Below are 15,054 nucleotides of genomic sequence, written 5' to 3'. Positions count from 1 at the left end.
TCTATTTTGGTGCCAATACCATGCTGTTTTTGTTAATATTGCTCTGTAGTATAGTTTAAGGTCTGGAATAGTAATGCTACCAGCTTCACTCTTCTTGCTGAGGACTGCTTTGGCTATTCTGGGTCTCTTATTTTTCCAGATGAATTTCATGATTGCTTTTTCTATTTCTATGAGGAATGTCATTGGGACTTTTATTGGGATTGCATTGAATCTGTATAGTAGTGTTTTTGGTAGCATGGTGTGGTTTCACTTTCTATGGTTTCAGTTAGCTAGCCATGGTCAACTACAATGTAAGAATTTTAAAATGCAAACAAACAATTCATAGTTTTTTGTTTTGTTTTGTTTTGTTTTTGCTTTTTGTACTGGGGATTGAAGTCAGGGCTTCAATCTGAGCTCCTTCCCCAGCCCTTTTTATTTTAAGACAGATTCTTGCTAAGTTGCTGAGGCTGGTCTTGAACTTGCAATCCTCCTGTCTCAGCCTCCTGAATTCCCGGGATTACAAGTAAGTGCCGACCTGCTTGGCAATTTACAAATTTTAAATTGTATGCCATTCTAAATGGGGAGATGAAATCTTCTGCTGTACCACTCCATCCTGTTAGAGATATGATTTCAACCCTTGTATCCAGCATAGTAGCCATCTTAGTTATTAAATTAACCAGTAGTATTGGCATTGCAGTGCTTGTGTTAAAGTAATGCTTACGTAGTAGCCTAACACCCTGTCACAATACTTTTGTCATTCATCTCACTTCATCTTATCTCATGAGCATTGTATCATATTATTACAAGTAGGGCAAGTACAATATTTTGAGATATAAACCATGTTCAGATAACTTTTATTGTGGTATATTACTTGTTGTATTTTATTATTAGTGATTGTTTTTAATCTCTTCCTATATCTAATTCACAAATTAAACTTTATCATATATGTACAGAAAAAGCCAGCACATATATTTGGTAGTATCAAGAGTTTCAGGCATCCACTTGGGAGTCTTAGAAAACATCTCCTCTGAATAAGGGGGAAGGATTACTGTATTTCATATATTTATTTAGAAAGGATGTCCTCAAAATCTATTTGTGAACAAATACTGTTAGGCATTTTCATTATTTAACAATATCTAATTCTCATCTACTTTTGTGGGCAAGAAGGATTCCCTTGAAATTAAACATGGCTGTGTGACATAATTTAGCCAATTAAATGTCACTTGAGATGAGAGCACTTTGATATGGAAGAGTTTTAAGACTGAAGCAACCTAAAAATGCTGAGTAAACTTGTGCACAGCTGGTAGATCTCCAGTAGACTTTAATGTAAGAGAGGTACTTTTAGTCTACTAAGCCCTCGAATTTTGGAGTTCTCTGTTATTGTATCATTATCTAGCTTATTCTGCTGGGTATGATGGCACTTGCCTGCAATCCCAGTGACTCGGGGGAGACTGAGGCAAGAAGGATCACAAATTCAAGGCCAGCATGGGCCACTTAGTGAGATCCTGTTTCAAAAGAAAAATTAATTTTTCTCCTCTGTAATGCTGCAGGGAATGCAGGTCTGTGTTAAGTCACAGATGCTAGTCTCTGTTCTGCAGGATGAAGATTGTTAAAGTTGTCAAGAATCAGGCCTACTTTATGAAATATTAAGTGAAATTTAGATGAAGATGAGAGGCTAAACTGATAACTATGGTTTGGAAATGCTTGGTGATAGAGGACAAAAATAAGTACAACATACCCAAATATAGGATGATAGTTCAGGTAACTAACAAGAGATATCACTCATCAGATTGCATAAGCCTATATAAAAGGAGATATAATAGTTGGGGCAACTTATCTACACGTATTACCAAAATTTGGTGTGAAAGTTGGCCTAACAAATTATGCTGCAGCATATTGTACTGGCCCTCGGCCTTCTCAATAGGTTTGACATGGACAGGATATATAAAGGCCAAGTGAAGGTGCTGGAGATGAATACAATGTGGAAATCATTGATGATCAACCTGGTGCCTTCACCTGCTATTTTGATGCAGGTCTTGCCAGAACTACAACTGAAAATAAAGTTTTTGGGGGCCCTAAAGGGAGTGGGGATGGAGGCTCGTCTATCCTTCATAGTACTAAACAATTCCCTGGTAATGATTCTGAAAGCAAAGAGTTCAACACAGAAATACACTGGGAGAACATCATGGGTTAGATAGAATGTTGCAGATTATATGTGTTATCTAATGGAATCTGAAGATACTTAAGAGAAACAATTATCTCAGTATATAAAGAATGTTATCGCGGACATGATGGAGATGTATAGTAAAGATCATTTTGATGACAGAATCGAGTTTATGAGAAGAAGCCCAAGAGAGAAGTTAAAAAGAAGAGATAGAACAGTCCCAAAATGTCTCTTGCCCAGAAGAACAATCGGGTAGCCCAAAAGAAGGCAAGCTTCCTCAGAGCTCTGTAAGGGGCTGAGATCTAAACCAAATAAAAGTTTTTATACGAAGATTTTTCAGATAAAGACAATAAACAAACTTACTGAGCAAGCAGCTAAAAAGGGCTGGGAACCTGGCTTAGTGGTACAGCACTTATGTGCACATTTTGGGTTCCAACCCCAGTGCCCTCTTACCCACCCACCCCCAAAAGAGCAAGACTAGGAGCCAGGTGTAGTGGCACATGACTATAGTCCCAGCTACTCAGGAGGCTGCAATAGAAGGAACACTGAACTCATAAGTTCAAGACTGTCTGGACAACGTAGTGAGATCCTGTCTCAGGAACAAAACAACAGCAAGACTGGCTTGGTCCCTCCCTGGTCTGTTCTTTTTATGAGATACTATCTACTACCATGAGGTCCTCACCAGAGCTGAGCCAATATCAGTGCCATGTCCTTGAACTTCCTTAAGCTAAATAAACATATTTTCTTTTTGTGGTGTTGAGGATTAACCTGTACCTTGGCATGCTAAGTGTGTGTGCTACCACTGAGCTATACCCCAGGTTTACCTCTTTTCTTTATAAAGTATCCAACTTCACATTTATTTGGTTATAGTAATGAAAAATGGACTAATACAGATATATTCAAGACCTAAAGCACATGAACATGTTGCTGCTCCTTTTTTTCTTTCCCTTTTCTATCCTTTCTCTCTCTATATATAATTTTTGTTTCCTGTTCCTTACCTTTCTATACAGGCTCAGTAAATCTCTGGGTTTCCAACTATACTACCCTGTATTAGGGGACAAATTATTTACCCAAAGCACTTTCCAGATCCTTTGTGACTTCAGGTCAACTTACCTGATCCCTGGTTGTGGCTAAAAATTGAGATAATCAATTTATAAAGATAAAATGTTTATTTTGGCTGTCTTATTTTTTGGCAGTATGGGGGATTGGAGGCCAGGACCTCATACATGCTAGGTAAGTGCCCTACCACTGAACTACATCTCCAGCTCCCCCCTTTTTTGAGATAGAGTCTCACTAAATTACCCAGACTTGCCTTGAACTTAGGATTCTCCCGCCTTAGCTTCCCAAGTAGCTGAGATTTTGTGTCTTGGCTCACAGTTTTATAGGTTTCAGTCCATGATCAGTGGGCTTTGCTGCTTTTGGGCCTGTGGTGAGACAGTAATACCATAGTAGCAGAGCACAGCAGATCAAAACCTCTCACCTCATGACCAGGAAGCCAAAAAGAGAAAAAGAGGCAGTGGCTGGGATTCTGCTATCCTCTTCTCATATTCAAAGTCACTTCATTAAGCCTGACATTAGTGTTAACTCTTTAATATCTAGTTTGTTTCACTGAATCTTTTCTTATCATGTAGGGTAGTAGATATCCACTAGGGTGAAAACTGCATGCTTCAATTAGTAGGGAGAGGTTTTGATTATATGACCTCTACCTACTTTGCAGTGGACCCTTAGTAGAATTTTATAACTATTAGTAGCAGTAACTGGCCAGTCCTGAAACTCTGCTTAGTTCACAAAGCTCACAAAGATCTGCCAGACCTGCTTTGTCATAGCACTTTAAAGGCTGTCAAAAGTGAAGGTAAGAAGATATAGCTGTAAAAAGAGAAATAGGGAATTGATTCAAGGACTTGACAGTGTGAATTTAAGAGAATGGGTAGATATGAGAGATATTGAGATTGAAGAAATAGCTAGATTTGGCCAAAAGACAGTGATAAGTTGAAGATGATTTCACTACTCCACAACTGAAGAATGATTTCAATTAGTATTGGAGTGGCTGGTTGCTGGGCAGAGAAGACTCTTTAAGGTTTTTGAGTTTTTAAAGTAATGGTTCCTCTCTGTTTCCACAAGTAGCAGTGGGAACCCAACTATAGAACTTCACTACTAAAACAGCAGTAAATGATTCAGGAATTGCTTTGTTAGGACAATTATTGATGGTGGCTATAAAATGTGGGCTAGTTTCCCTCTTTTTCATAGATAAAGTGCACCCAGACATCTATTTCATAAATACATGGTTTTGGTGACAAGGGTACTAGACTGAGAGTATAAACACTGCATATTTGTGAATGATACAAAGATAAAGTATAAAATCAAAACTATATCAAGTTGTATGTGTCCTTGAGAATTTCTAAAATTATAGATAAAGCTCTTTAACTTACCTTAGTAGTTCACGTTTATAGGATTAAGAAAAACCTTAATGCAATTATATTATAAATAGTGGCTCAGTTGCTGCTTATGAGTACTTATTTGAAGAGTTTTGGCTGAAAGAGATTTGCCAATTGGATTGGGGTTTGAAATCTGCCATGGCATTTACTAGTTGTGGAACTTTCTCCAAATTACTTTACCTTTTTGATATTGTATTCCCTCATCCCTCAATCAACTCACATTCTTTCCATTATTAATAACTAGAATCTTAAGAGAAAAGCTACAATTTTGGGGCAGTTATTACATTACAAAGCTACAAATTTTGGACAATTTTTGGACAGTTATTATATTCATTGCAATAGTTAAACGCCCACTGAAAGAGAGGACAATCCCTTCTCCAGTGGAGTTCATGGAATACAGTCAGCAGGTGTGGGTGAAACCGGACAAAACTCTAAAACTAACCAAAGCTCCTGTTTATGAGCCTTTCCAATCTGTACTGGGGGCGGTTAGTACCAGCTTCACATACATTGTCTCGTTTTATCTTCACAATAACGTCGTAATATAAACAGAGCCAGAGAAGTTTTCCTGGGTCACAGAGTAATGAATGGCAGAATCCATATTACAAGCTGTGCTTCCCAATTTAACCGTCCAGAGGAAAAGGGTGTACGTGTTTGGAGGTGGTTTTTTCAACGCGTTCCATGATCCACTGCCTGTGTGAGACGCCAGAACTCTAAGGTGGGGAAGGAATTCTTGGAGCATAAGCTTCCTTTACACCTTTTTCCCTTTAAGAAAGTTTAACGGAGTCTCACCGTCAGGAAACAAATTATGGGAAAGGGAAGGCGCGACAAGGGTTGTGGTTCCCGAGGAGTTAGGCTGGCGGCCAAGCAATGCGAAGCCTGGCGCGGCGGCTCGCTCGACCTCGGGCGACCCTGATCTCGGGGCGTACTGTCAGAGCTGAGGGTGCTCTCAGGAACCAGCGGGCCAAGTGCCGGGCTGCGAGCGGGCGAGCTGGCCCACAGGAGTCGGCCTGTGGGTCCGGAGCCCACGTGCTGAGAGAGCGGAAGACCAGGTCTCCGCGTGCGTCTGGACGCCTCCCACTCTCTCGGCGCCAGACCGCTCCTCCCACCTTGTTCCCGCCTCCCACGGCCCGGCGGGCCAATGGGCGGGGCCCGCGGCGGGCGGGGCTCAGGGCCTGCGCGCAGGTGCCGCCCGGCGCCGGGCCCGCCAGTTCCGCCGCAGCCGCCGCCGTCGTGCGTGCAGCTCGGCGGAGGGGCCGGGCCTGCGCTCTCTCCGCCTTCCTCCCCGCCTCCAGCTGCCGGCAAGACCAGTCTCCCGCTGCCTGGGATCCGGTGTCACCGTCCTCCCGGAGCACGGTGAGGCCCTCAGGGACCCCGCGGCCGTGCGCTCCGCCCGATCTTGGGCGTCCAGGCCCGGTCTCTTGAGGCTGGCGCCAGGCCCCGGCCAGGCGGCTGGGATGGGGCGAGGGCAGCCGGCGGCGTGGGGTGTGTGGATGAATGAGGCACTCTCGGACTAGGCCGCGCGTCGGGAGAATGGCCCACTCCTTTTCCCCGCACGCCCTGGCGAAAGCCTTCTTCCCGGACTCGGACGGCCAGTGGCCCAGTCCAGAGAGAAAAGATGTTGTTGGGCGGGGGCCCGCTTTGGGAGGCGGCTGACCACCCATCTGTAGGCCGGAGGACTGGACAGGCTCTTTGCATGCAGCTGTTCTTTGGAGGCCTGAAGGTTGGCCTAGAACAGGTGTCAAGACCCTGAGAAGGGAGATTCTTGGCTCTCAGAGTCTGGGATCAGAGGTTGAAATATCACTTCAGGAGCACGGTCCCTGAGTAGTCCTTGGAGTACTCATCCAGAAGATAGGGGCAGATTTATGTTCCAGCCTCTAAGACATTAGTCGTCCTCGTGAGTTCAGTTGGCAGTAGTAAAGTGGAATTAATTCTGCACAGTGGAACTTTGAGCCAGGGATCTCAAGGGACAGCGGAAGTTTTGACTTGTAAATAAAAAGGTTGAGTGAATTCGAGTTAGGGTGGGCGTAGCTCAGTGGTAGAGTGGTTGCCTAGCATGTGTGAGGCCCTGGGTATATTTCCCAGCACGGGAGATGGTGAATGGGTTTGAGTGGATCAATTTAGGATTAGAAGTAACCAGAGTATAGATTTTGAAGTTTGCTTATAGGCGTTGATGTGTTTTACTTATGTACCAAAGGTCGGGGCTTGGTTGGAAGGACCCTAATACAGTATGTGTTCATCTGTGTGAAAATTGGAGTTGTGGGGACGTGGGGAGGAACATATTCCAGATAATAGAAAATGGTTTGGTGAGAGATGACTTGGTTGCTAGTGGTTCTAGAATGGATTTGTTCTTTTTGTGGTACTAGGGATTGAATTCAAGGCCCGTGCAAGCTAGACAAGTGCTCTACCACAGAATTACTTCCTTAGCTCTTTTTTTAAGGTTTTATTTTGAGACTGTGTCTTGCTAAGTTGCTGGCCTGAAACTTGCCATTCCTCTGCTTCAGCCCTCCATATAGGTGGCATTATAGGTGTGCGCCATCACTTGTTTCCAAGTATTTTCATTCATATAATCATGTCAGGTTGAGAAAGTGAGTAGTCTGGGTGGAAGGTTGGAACTAAATTTTATCTTTGGTTCCTGGTGCCACAAAGTTTTAAGATCAATCTTTCCAGAACTTCTCAAGAGTGACTTCTGTGACAACTTTTTTTTTTAAGTTAAATATTAAGCCGATTTAGCTCTGTGTTTAAATGTTTTGCTCTTTCTTATCCAGTAATATAATTTTATATGATGAAAAGTGTTTTTGTCCATAAGGTAGTAAAACGTTTTGTACATATTTGTTTTGATATTTCAGATGCCCCCCAAAAAGGGAGGTGATGGAATTAAACCACCTCCAATCATTGGAAGATTTGGAACCTCACTGAAAATTGGTATTGTTGGATTGCCAAATGTTGGGTAGGTGAATATTGGGGCTTTTCTTATTTCCATTTTGTAAATATTTTGGGTTCTTTTGAGAAATGAAAATTCATGAGGTAATTAAAATTGAATTTGAAGAAAATGGGCAATAATATTAATGTTGCAAAACTAGGCTTTAGTTAGATGTATTTTATTTTTGTTTTCTGCACAGATACTGTATTGAATCTTGAGTTACTTATATTGTTTTGCTAAACTCAGAGGAACAAACAATAATAGCTAAAATATCAGTGAAACAGGCAGCTATATTTGCCTGAAACACTGTTGGGGGAAAGGATATTATATTTAATTGGAATTAGAGTAGTTTAAAATGGATTTCAATGTTGATTGGCTACATGTGGGTATCTACCAGGCTGGCTACAACAGACCATACAGTAGGATACTTTAGGAAAAAGTCTTATAAGCCCCGTTATAAATTTGATGAGTTTCTTTAGAGATCACGGGTCAGATGGGTGGATTTTTACTGGAGGAGGTGACAGCTTTGTCTAAAATAGTAGAAGTTGCTAGGTAAAAGAGTTCTGTAATAAAGTGCCTAAATCTGAAAGGTGTGAGAGGAAAAGGTTGAGTTTTATAATGTTTTAAAAATTAAAGTGAATAATGTATTTGCAAATAGACAGTGATAGGAAATATGTGGGTTTCTCATACAAATCTGTATACCTGTAACTTAAATGTTCAATTCTGCTTTTTTTTTCATTTTTAATACTTCTGTAATATACCTTTTACTAAATATAAACTAAAAATATAAACGGTCTCCAAAGTGATTAGAGTGTACTAATGGATAATAGACTCAGTATGGATTTATGATGGTGACTGAAGGCATTTCAGAATGTGCTTTGAGCCTTGATGGCAAGTGGAACAATTATGTTCTTCATGTGTTCCTTGGAGGCCCTGTCATAGAGATTGCTCATTGAATGAAGCATGGTATTTAAGTTGGGCAGTTCTTAAATTCTTGAAATGTAAAATGCAAACAAGTGTGTCGTTGTCCTAATTTCAGTCTTTCCTAGAGCTGGAGAGGTTTGCATTTTGAAGGGATTTCCTGCTGTGATATAGTCTGCTTGCAAAGTAAGGCTAAATAGAGTGGAAATACAAGCAAAACAAACAATTAAGCAAAGTATGTAGGGTGTTATCAATAAATGTGAAAGCAGGATATGATCATTATGTTTGTTGTGAGCTTTATTGCACTAGTAAGGAAGACATAGTTTTTAGCTATTGACATATTTCTCTTATTTTAGAATCACTGTAGTCAATGCAACTTGACTTTAAATGGGACTACTTTATTTACTTATATATTTTTATTTTTGGGAGTGCTGGTGTTTGAACTCGGGGCCTCACACATGTAGGCTAAACTGTGCTACATCCTCAGCCCTTTTAATTTTATTTTAACACAGGGTCTTGCTGAGTATCCAAGGCTGGTCTGAAATTCGTAATTCTCTGGCCTCAGCCTCCCAAATAGATGGAATTACAGTCATGCCTGGCTTAAGTGGGTCTGCTTTAAAATTGGCCATCTTTAGTGTTTTGTATGTAAACTTTTTAAATGTGGATTATAATAAAATCAATGTTTGTGAAAATAACCTAAAATATTTTATTGTTTAGCATAAATGTGCTGTTTATGCTTTTAAATTAAATATTCCTTCCTCTCTAGTTTTATTGAGGTATATTTTAGAAACAGTAAACTTTACTCTTTTTATTTTGGGGGGAAGGTGGGGTGTTGAAGATTGAAACCAGGGCCCATGCATGCAAATTCACTTATTTTAAAGGTACAGTTGAATGAGTTTTTGGCAGTTGTGTTTGGTTGTAAAACTTTTTGTACAACGATTTTTCTTTATACAACTGTATCAGATAGAGTTCTTTGTAATAAACACAAATCCTGGTTATTTTAAGCAAGAAAAAGAGACTTACTGAAGGAATAAACTAGAAGGAGAAGCTGAATAGCCAGGCTTAGGAGGGACAGGAACCATGGTGGTACAGTCAGAGATGGGTCCATGTGGACCTCAGCTACTTGGATTCCTGAACTTCTTTGTGCTTCTCATCTCCTGCTACTTCTCCTGTGATTCAAATTCCTGGGCAAGGAAATCTGATTGGACATGTCTATCTCTGGATAGGTTCATAAGAAGTAGGTTATTGGAAAAGGGTAGTTCTCTAAAAGATGATCTGCTTATCAAAAATAAGGACAATTCAATATAGAAAACATCTAAAGAATCTCTTGATATTTAAAGATCTTGGTGGGTAAGAAGGCTTGCTTTTTAATATGTGTAAGACTAATTACATAGAAACTTAAAGGTCATATTAGATATTTAATGAACTCTTAGTATAGGCCAATTTCTGTTCTGAGTGCTTTATATGTACTGTCTAATTTAATAAATGGTTTGACAACCCCCCCCCCCATTTGAATTTAAATTCCACTAAGGCAGGGATTGTATTGTTGCTGTTTATTGGTATATTTCTTGTGCTTAGAAGGGTGTCAGTAGCATAGCAGACTTTCAGTAATTATTTGTGAATGGGGTAGTTTTCCCCCCTTTGATGGCTTACACTCGTGTGTAAGAGAGAGAGAGAGAGAGATTTACTCGTGTGTATGTGTGTGTGTATGTGTGTGTGTGTGAGAGAGAGAGAGAGAGAGATTAATGAATTAATGATAAGGAGACTTTTTTGTTGTTGTTTTGGTAATGGGGATTAAACCCATTGGTGCTTTATACTGAGCTGCATCCCTAGTCCTTTTTTTTTTATTTTTAAATTTTGAGACAGGGTGTCACTATGTTGCTGAGAGTCTTGATAAGTTGCTGAGGCTGGCCTCAAACTTGAGCCTCCTGCTTAAGCCTCCCAAATTGCTGGGATTACAGACATGTGTCACCTTGTCCAGCTAGGAGACATATTTCTTTCTTTCTTTTTTTTAAAATTTTTTTTTAGTTGTAGCCGGACACAATTTATTTATTTATTTATCTATCTATTTATTTATTTATATGTGGTGCTGAGGATTAAACCTAGTGCCTCACACATGTGAGGCGGGCGCTCTACTAATGAGCTACAGCCCCAGCCCTAGGAGATATATTTCAATGTTCACTTTTTAATGAATTACAAAAGAATACCAAAGTAGAGCTATGGAGATTTAGTTTCTAGTTCTGCCCTGTTTTTCTTATTGAAGCTATGCTTTGCAGATTAGTTTCTCTTAAACCAATGTATGTTTGTGGGTGTGAGACTTAGAAGCTCTTGGAGGAAACTACTTTTTGACATTTTAGACTTCTGTCAGGGATGGCTCTTTTTGCTACCACTGTATTAGATAATATTACATTCAGTTTAGAGTGTCAGAAAACCCCAGATAACCTTGGCATAGACAGAAGTTTCTGTTTGTGTGTTTTGCTGTCATAGATTGATGTAGTAGATCTGCTTTATGAAGTCTTCAGGAACCCCAGCTTCTTTCAGCTCATAGCTCAGCAATCCCTAGGATGTGGCCTTATCCTTATGGCCCCAAGGTTTTGAAATGATGTGGCCAACAGTCTCTTTTTTTCCCCCTGTAAACTGCCACAGCATACTTCTGCTAATATCCTTTTGTCCAGAATTTAGACACAAGAATTTAGTTGTAAGTAAATGTAGTCTTTGACAGGTGTCTGTTCAGTTAAAATTTTTATTGCCCGAAAAAAAGGGAAGAATGGATATTGGGGACAGCTAGGATACTCTATTCAAACACCCAGGAATTGCCCAAAGGGAGTAATGATCTTTTTTAGTTGATGCTTGTGAGAGTGTTACATTAGTATTGTTAAAATGGCTATATTACCAAAAGTGATACATGGATTCAGTGCAGTCTACATCAAAATACCAATGACATTATTCACAGAACTAGAAAAAAAAAACAGCCCTAAAATTCATACAGAAGAATAAAAGACCCAGAATAGCCAAAGCAATTCTAAGCACAAAAAGTAATGTTGGAGGCATCACAATACCAAATTTTAACTTATTCCAGAGCTGTTGTAATAGAAATGCATGGTGCTGGCATAAAAATACACACACAGACCAATGAAATGGAATAGAAGACACAAAGACAAAATCAGACAGATCCTTGACAAAGGCACCAAAAATATATGTTGGAGAAATAACCTTTTAACAAATGGTGCAAGGAAAACTGAATGTCCATATGTAGAAGAACAAAACTAGTTCCTGTCTCTCACCTTGCACACAAAAAAATTCAACTCAAAATAAATCAAAGACATAGGCATTAGACCAGAAGCTTTGCAATTACTAGAAGAAAACAGGATCAACACTCCAACCATAAGTCCAGGCAAAAAATTTCTTAATAGGACTTCTTAAGTTTGGGAAATAATACCAACAATTAAATGGGATGGCATCACATTAAAAAGCTTTTGCTTAACAACAAAACATAGAAGAACAGGATAAGAGAACCTACAGAAGGGGGGAAAATCTACTTTTCTGATAGAGGATTAATATCCAGAGTATATAAAGAACTCAAAAAACCTCCCACCAAAAAAACCAAATAATTCAATAAATGGAAAAATCAGTTAAATAGTCATTTCTCAAAAGAAGAAATATAAATGGCCAATAAATATGTAAAAACAATGTTCAGCATCTGTAAAAATCAAAACAACACCAAGATTTCATCTCACACCAGTCAGAATGGCAGTTATTAAAACTACAAATAATAATAAATGCTGGTGAGGATGTGGAGGGAAAGGAACACTTATACACTCTTTGTGGGATTGTAAATTAGTATACCACTATGGAAATTGGTGTGCAAGTTCCTCAAAAGATGAGGAATGGAACATTGTATGACCCCACATACTTTCTTCTGTATTTATGCAAAAGAATTGAAGTCAGCATACTATAGTGATACATGCATACCCATGTTTATAGCAGCACAATTCACATTATATAGTCAAGTTGTGGAGCCAGTATAAGTGTCTAATCAGCAGAAAAGTAGATAAAGACAGTGTGATAAATATACACCATGGAGTTGGGTTTTTTTCAGCCATAAAGAAGAGGAGAATTATGTAATTTTCAGGAAAATGGGTGGAATTTGAGATCATCATGTTAAGTGACATAGCAAAGTCAAGGTCTGTATGTTTTCTCACATATGGAAGCTAGACAGAAAAAAGTGGGAGGAAAGTGTATCTGGGGGAATCTTTATGAAAATAGAGGGGAGACCTTTAGAGTAGTGGAAGAAGACTAGGGGAGGATGGAGAGCAGGAAAAGGGAAGGTTATAGAAAATGAAATTGATCACATTGTTATGGGCATGTACAGATATATCAAAATGAATCCCACTGTTAGGTATGGCTATAATGTACCAGTAAAAATTAACTTAAAAATTGAATCAAGGGCTCGGGTTGTTGCCCAGTGTTAGAGTACTTGCCTAGCATGTGTGAGGCACTGGTTTTGAGTCTCAGAACCATAATATAAATAAAATAAAGGTCTACTGACAACTATGTTTAAAAAAGTTGAATCAAAAGCCATTAAATAACTATAGGAATAAAAAATTAAATAAATTCATGTTTAAAAAAATTCATACTTAAACATATCTGTAATCCCTGTGGCTGGGGAGGCCTAGTCAGGAGGATTGAAAGTTCAAATCTAGCTTCAGCAACTTAGTGAGGCTCTGTTTCTAAATAAAATTTTTTAAAAAGTGGGGATGTAGCTCAGTGGTTAAATACACCTGGGTTCAATTCCTGATAGAAAAAAAGAAAAAATTCACACTTATAAGTCCTAATGTTAACTAATATTTTTTATAACTATGATACAGTGGTCAAAATCAGGAAATAAATATTGATTTACTGTTTGTCCTTTTTTGGGGGGGTGGTTCAGGAGCCAACTCAGGATTATATGTTGCATTGAATTGTTTTTACCTTCTTAGTTTCCTTTAATTTAGAACAGTTTTTCAGTCTTTGACTTTCATATTTTTGAGAGTTTTGAAGAATATTGGCCAGTTATTGTGTAGTTATTGGGTTTGTCTGATATTCCCTCATGATTCAGTTTAAGATCTATATTTTTGGGCATAGAAGTGTACCAGGGCCAGGTGTGTTAGCATATGCATGTAATCCCAGGGACTCAGGAGGTGGAGGCAGGAGGATTGCAAGTTTGAGGGTAGCCTCATCAATTTAGCAAGGCCCTAAACAACTAGTGGGACCCTGTTTCAAAATAAAAAGGGCTGGGGATTTGGCTCAGTGGTTAAGTGCTCCTGGGTTAAAGCCTCAGTACAGAGAGAGAGAGAGAGAGAGAGAGAGAGAGAAGTGTAATGTCAAGCACTGATTTATCTAGTTACTGTTGATGTTAACTTTGATCACTTGTCTAAGGAGGTGTCTGATGGATTTTTTTTCACTAAATTAGAGTTCTTATTTTTCCCATTGCAATTAATAAACATCTTGTGGGTAATTCTTTGATATGTGTACATCTTATTTCTCATACTTTTGCCCCCTAATTTTGTTATGTATTAAAACTTTTGCTTGAAACAGTTATAATTGTATTGTTTACCATATGGTGATTTTTGTGCTCTATGTGTAATAAGAATTGTAATGCATTCCACTGTCATATATAAATAAAAAATAAATGAATAAGTTAAAAAATGGTGATTTTTACATTTCCATTGTTCTATGTTTATAGAAGGAACAATTTTATAGAAGGAGCAATGGAAATTCTATTGTATGGAATTCTATTGTAAAAAAGCCTTCCCTTACTTATTCATGTATTTGATTATAATTTACCAGTATAGATTCTTATTTATTATTATTATGTTGGTAATAACCTATTACTATTTATTTATTTGTGCACATTGCTTAGATTTGACCTTTAGAACCTTTCATGTTCTCTCATATTCTTTTTGACATATTCTTTATTTTTTGTGTATTTTCAACTTCCTGGCATCACAGTGTGTTTCAGGCTTGTACTTTGTACTTTCTCTGCTCCTGCCTTAGAAGACACAAATATTTGTGTAGACATATGTTTTTATTTCTTATAGGTATATACTTATAAAAGTGGTATTTCTAGATCATTTTGTGGCTCTATGTTTAACTATTTGAGGAACTACCAAACTGTTTTCCAAAGTAAGTATATACCATTTTATATTCCCATTAGAAGTATATTTGGGATCCAATTTCTTCACATCCTCACCCAAACTTGTTATTGTCTTTTTGATTATAGCCAAGGTGTTAAGTGGTTTCTCATTGCGGTTTCTTTAATGGCTAATTATATTGAGCATCATTTCACATGTTTATTATGTCTTCATTTTTTGAAAGATATTTCCACTGTAGAATTCTAGGTTAAATTTTTCTTTTAACACTTTGAAGTTATCTTCCATTTTCTTAGTTTTTTAAGGAGAACTCTGTTATAATCTTGGTTCATCTATATGTTTCTTGTTCCCTCAGGTTTTCTTTAAAATTTTCTCTGTAATACTGGTTTTCAACAATTTGATTTCCATGAGCATTGGTGTTTTTTTCCTTATGTTTGTTGAGATTTTAGGTTTATGGTTTTCATTAAATTTGTAAAATATTGGGCTAGTATTTCTTCAAATACT

General features: G+C 38.4%; 1 protein-coding gene and 1 pseudogene across 2 annotated transcripts in view; both read left to right on the top strand.

Annotated features, from left to right (window-relative positions):
• Window positions 1–1,569: 1,569 nt before the first annotated feature.
• LOC113183274 (large ribosomal subunit protein uL18 pseudogene) lies at window positions 1,570–2,434 on the top strand (annotated as a pseudogene).
• Window positions 2,435–5,773: 3,339 nt separating this feature from the next.
• Ola1 (Obg like ATPase 1) overlaps window positions 5,774–15,054 on the top strand; it is a 139,556-nt gene continuing 130,275 nt past the window's right edge. The window contains exons 1-2 of one of the 2 annotated variants that reach the window (XM_026389565.2): window positions 5,774–5,931; window positions 7,425–7,525. In XM_026389565.2, coding sequence (XP_026245350.2) covers window positions 7,425–7,525 — 101 coding nt within the window. In that variant the 5' untranslated portion in view covers window positions 5,774–5,931. Of the gene's footprint in view, window positions 5,932–7,424; window positions 7,526–15,054 lie in introns of those variants that run through there. The other variant, XM_077798852.1, reaches the window with a different exon arrangement.

Source organism: Urocitellus parryii, chromosome 1, assembly GCF_045843805.1.
Source record: "Urocitellus parryii isolate mUroPar1 chromosome 1, mUroPar1.hap1, whole genome shotgun sequence".
Lineage (NCBI taxonomy): Eukaryota > Metazoa > Chordata > Mammalia > Rodentia > Sciuridae > Urocitellus > Urocitellus parryii.
Note: the sequence above shows the minus strand (reverse complement) of the source record. Positions and strands in the feature narration are given on the sequence as shown.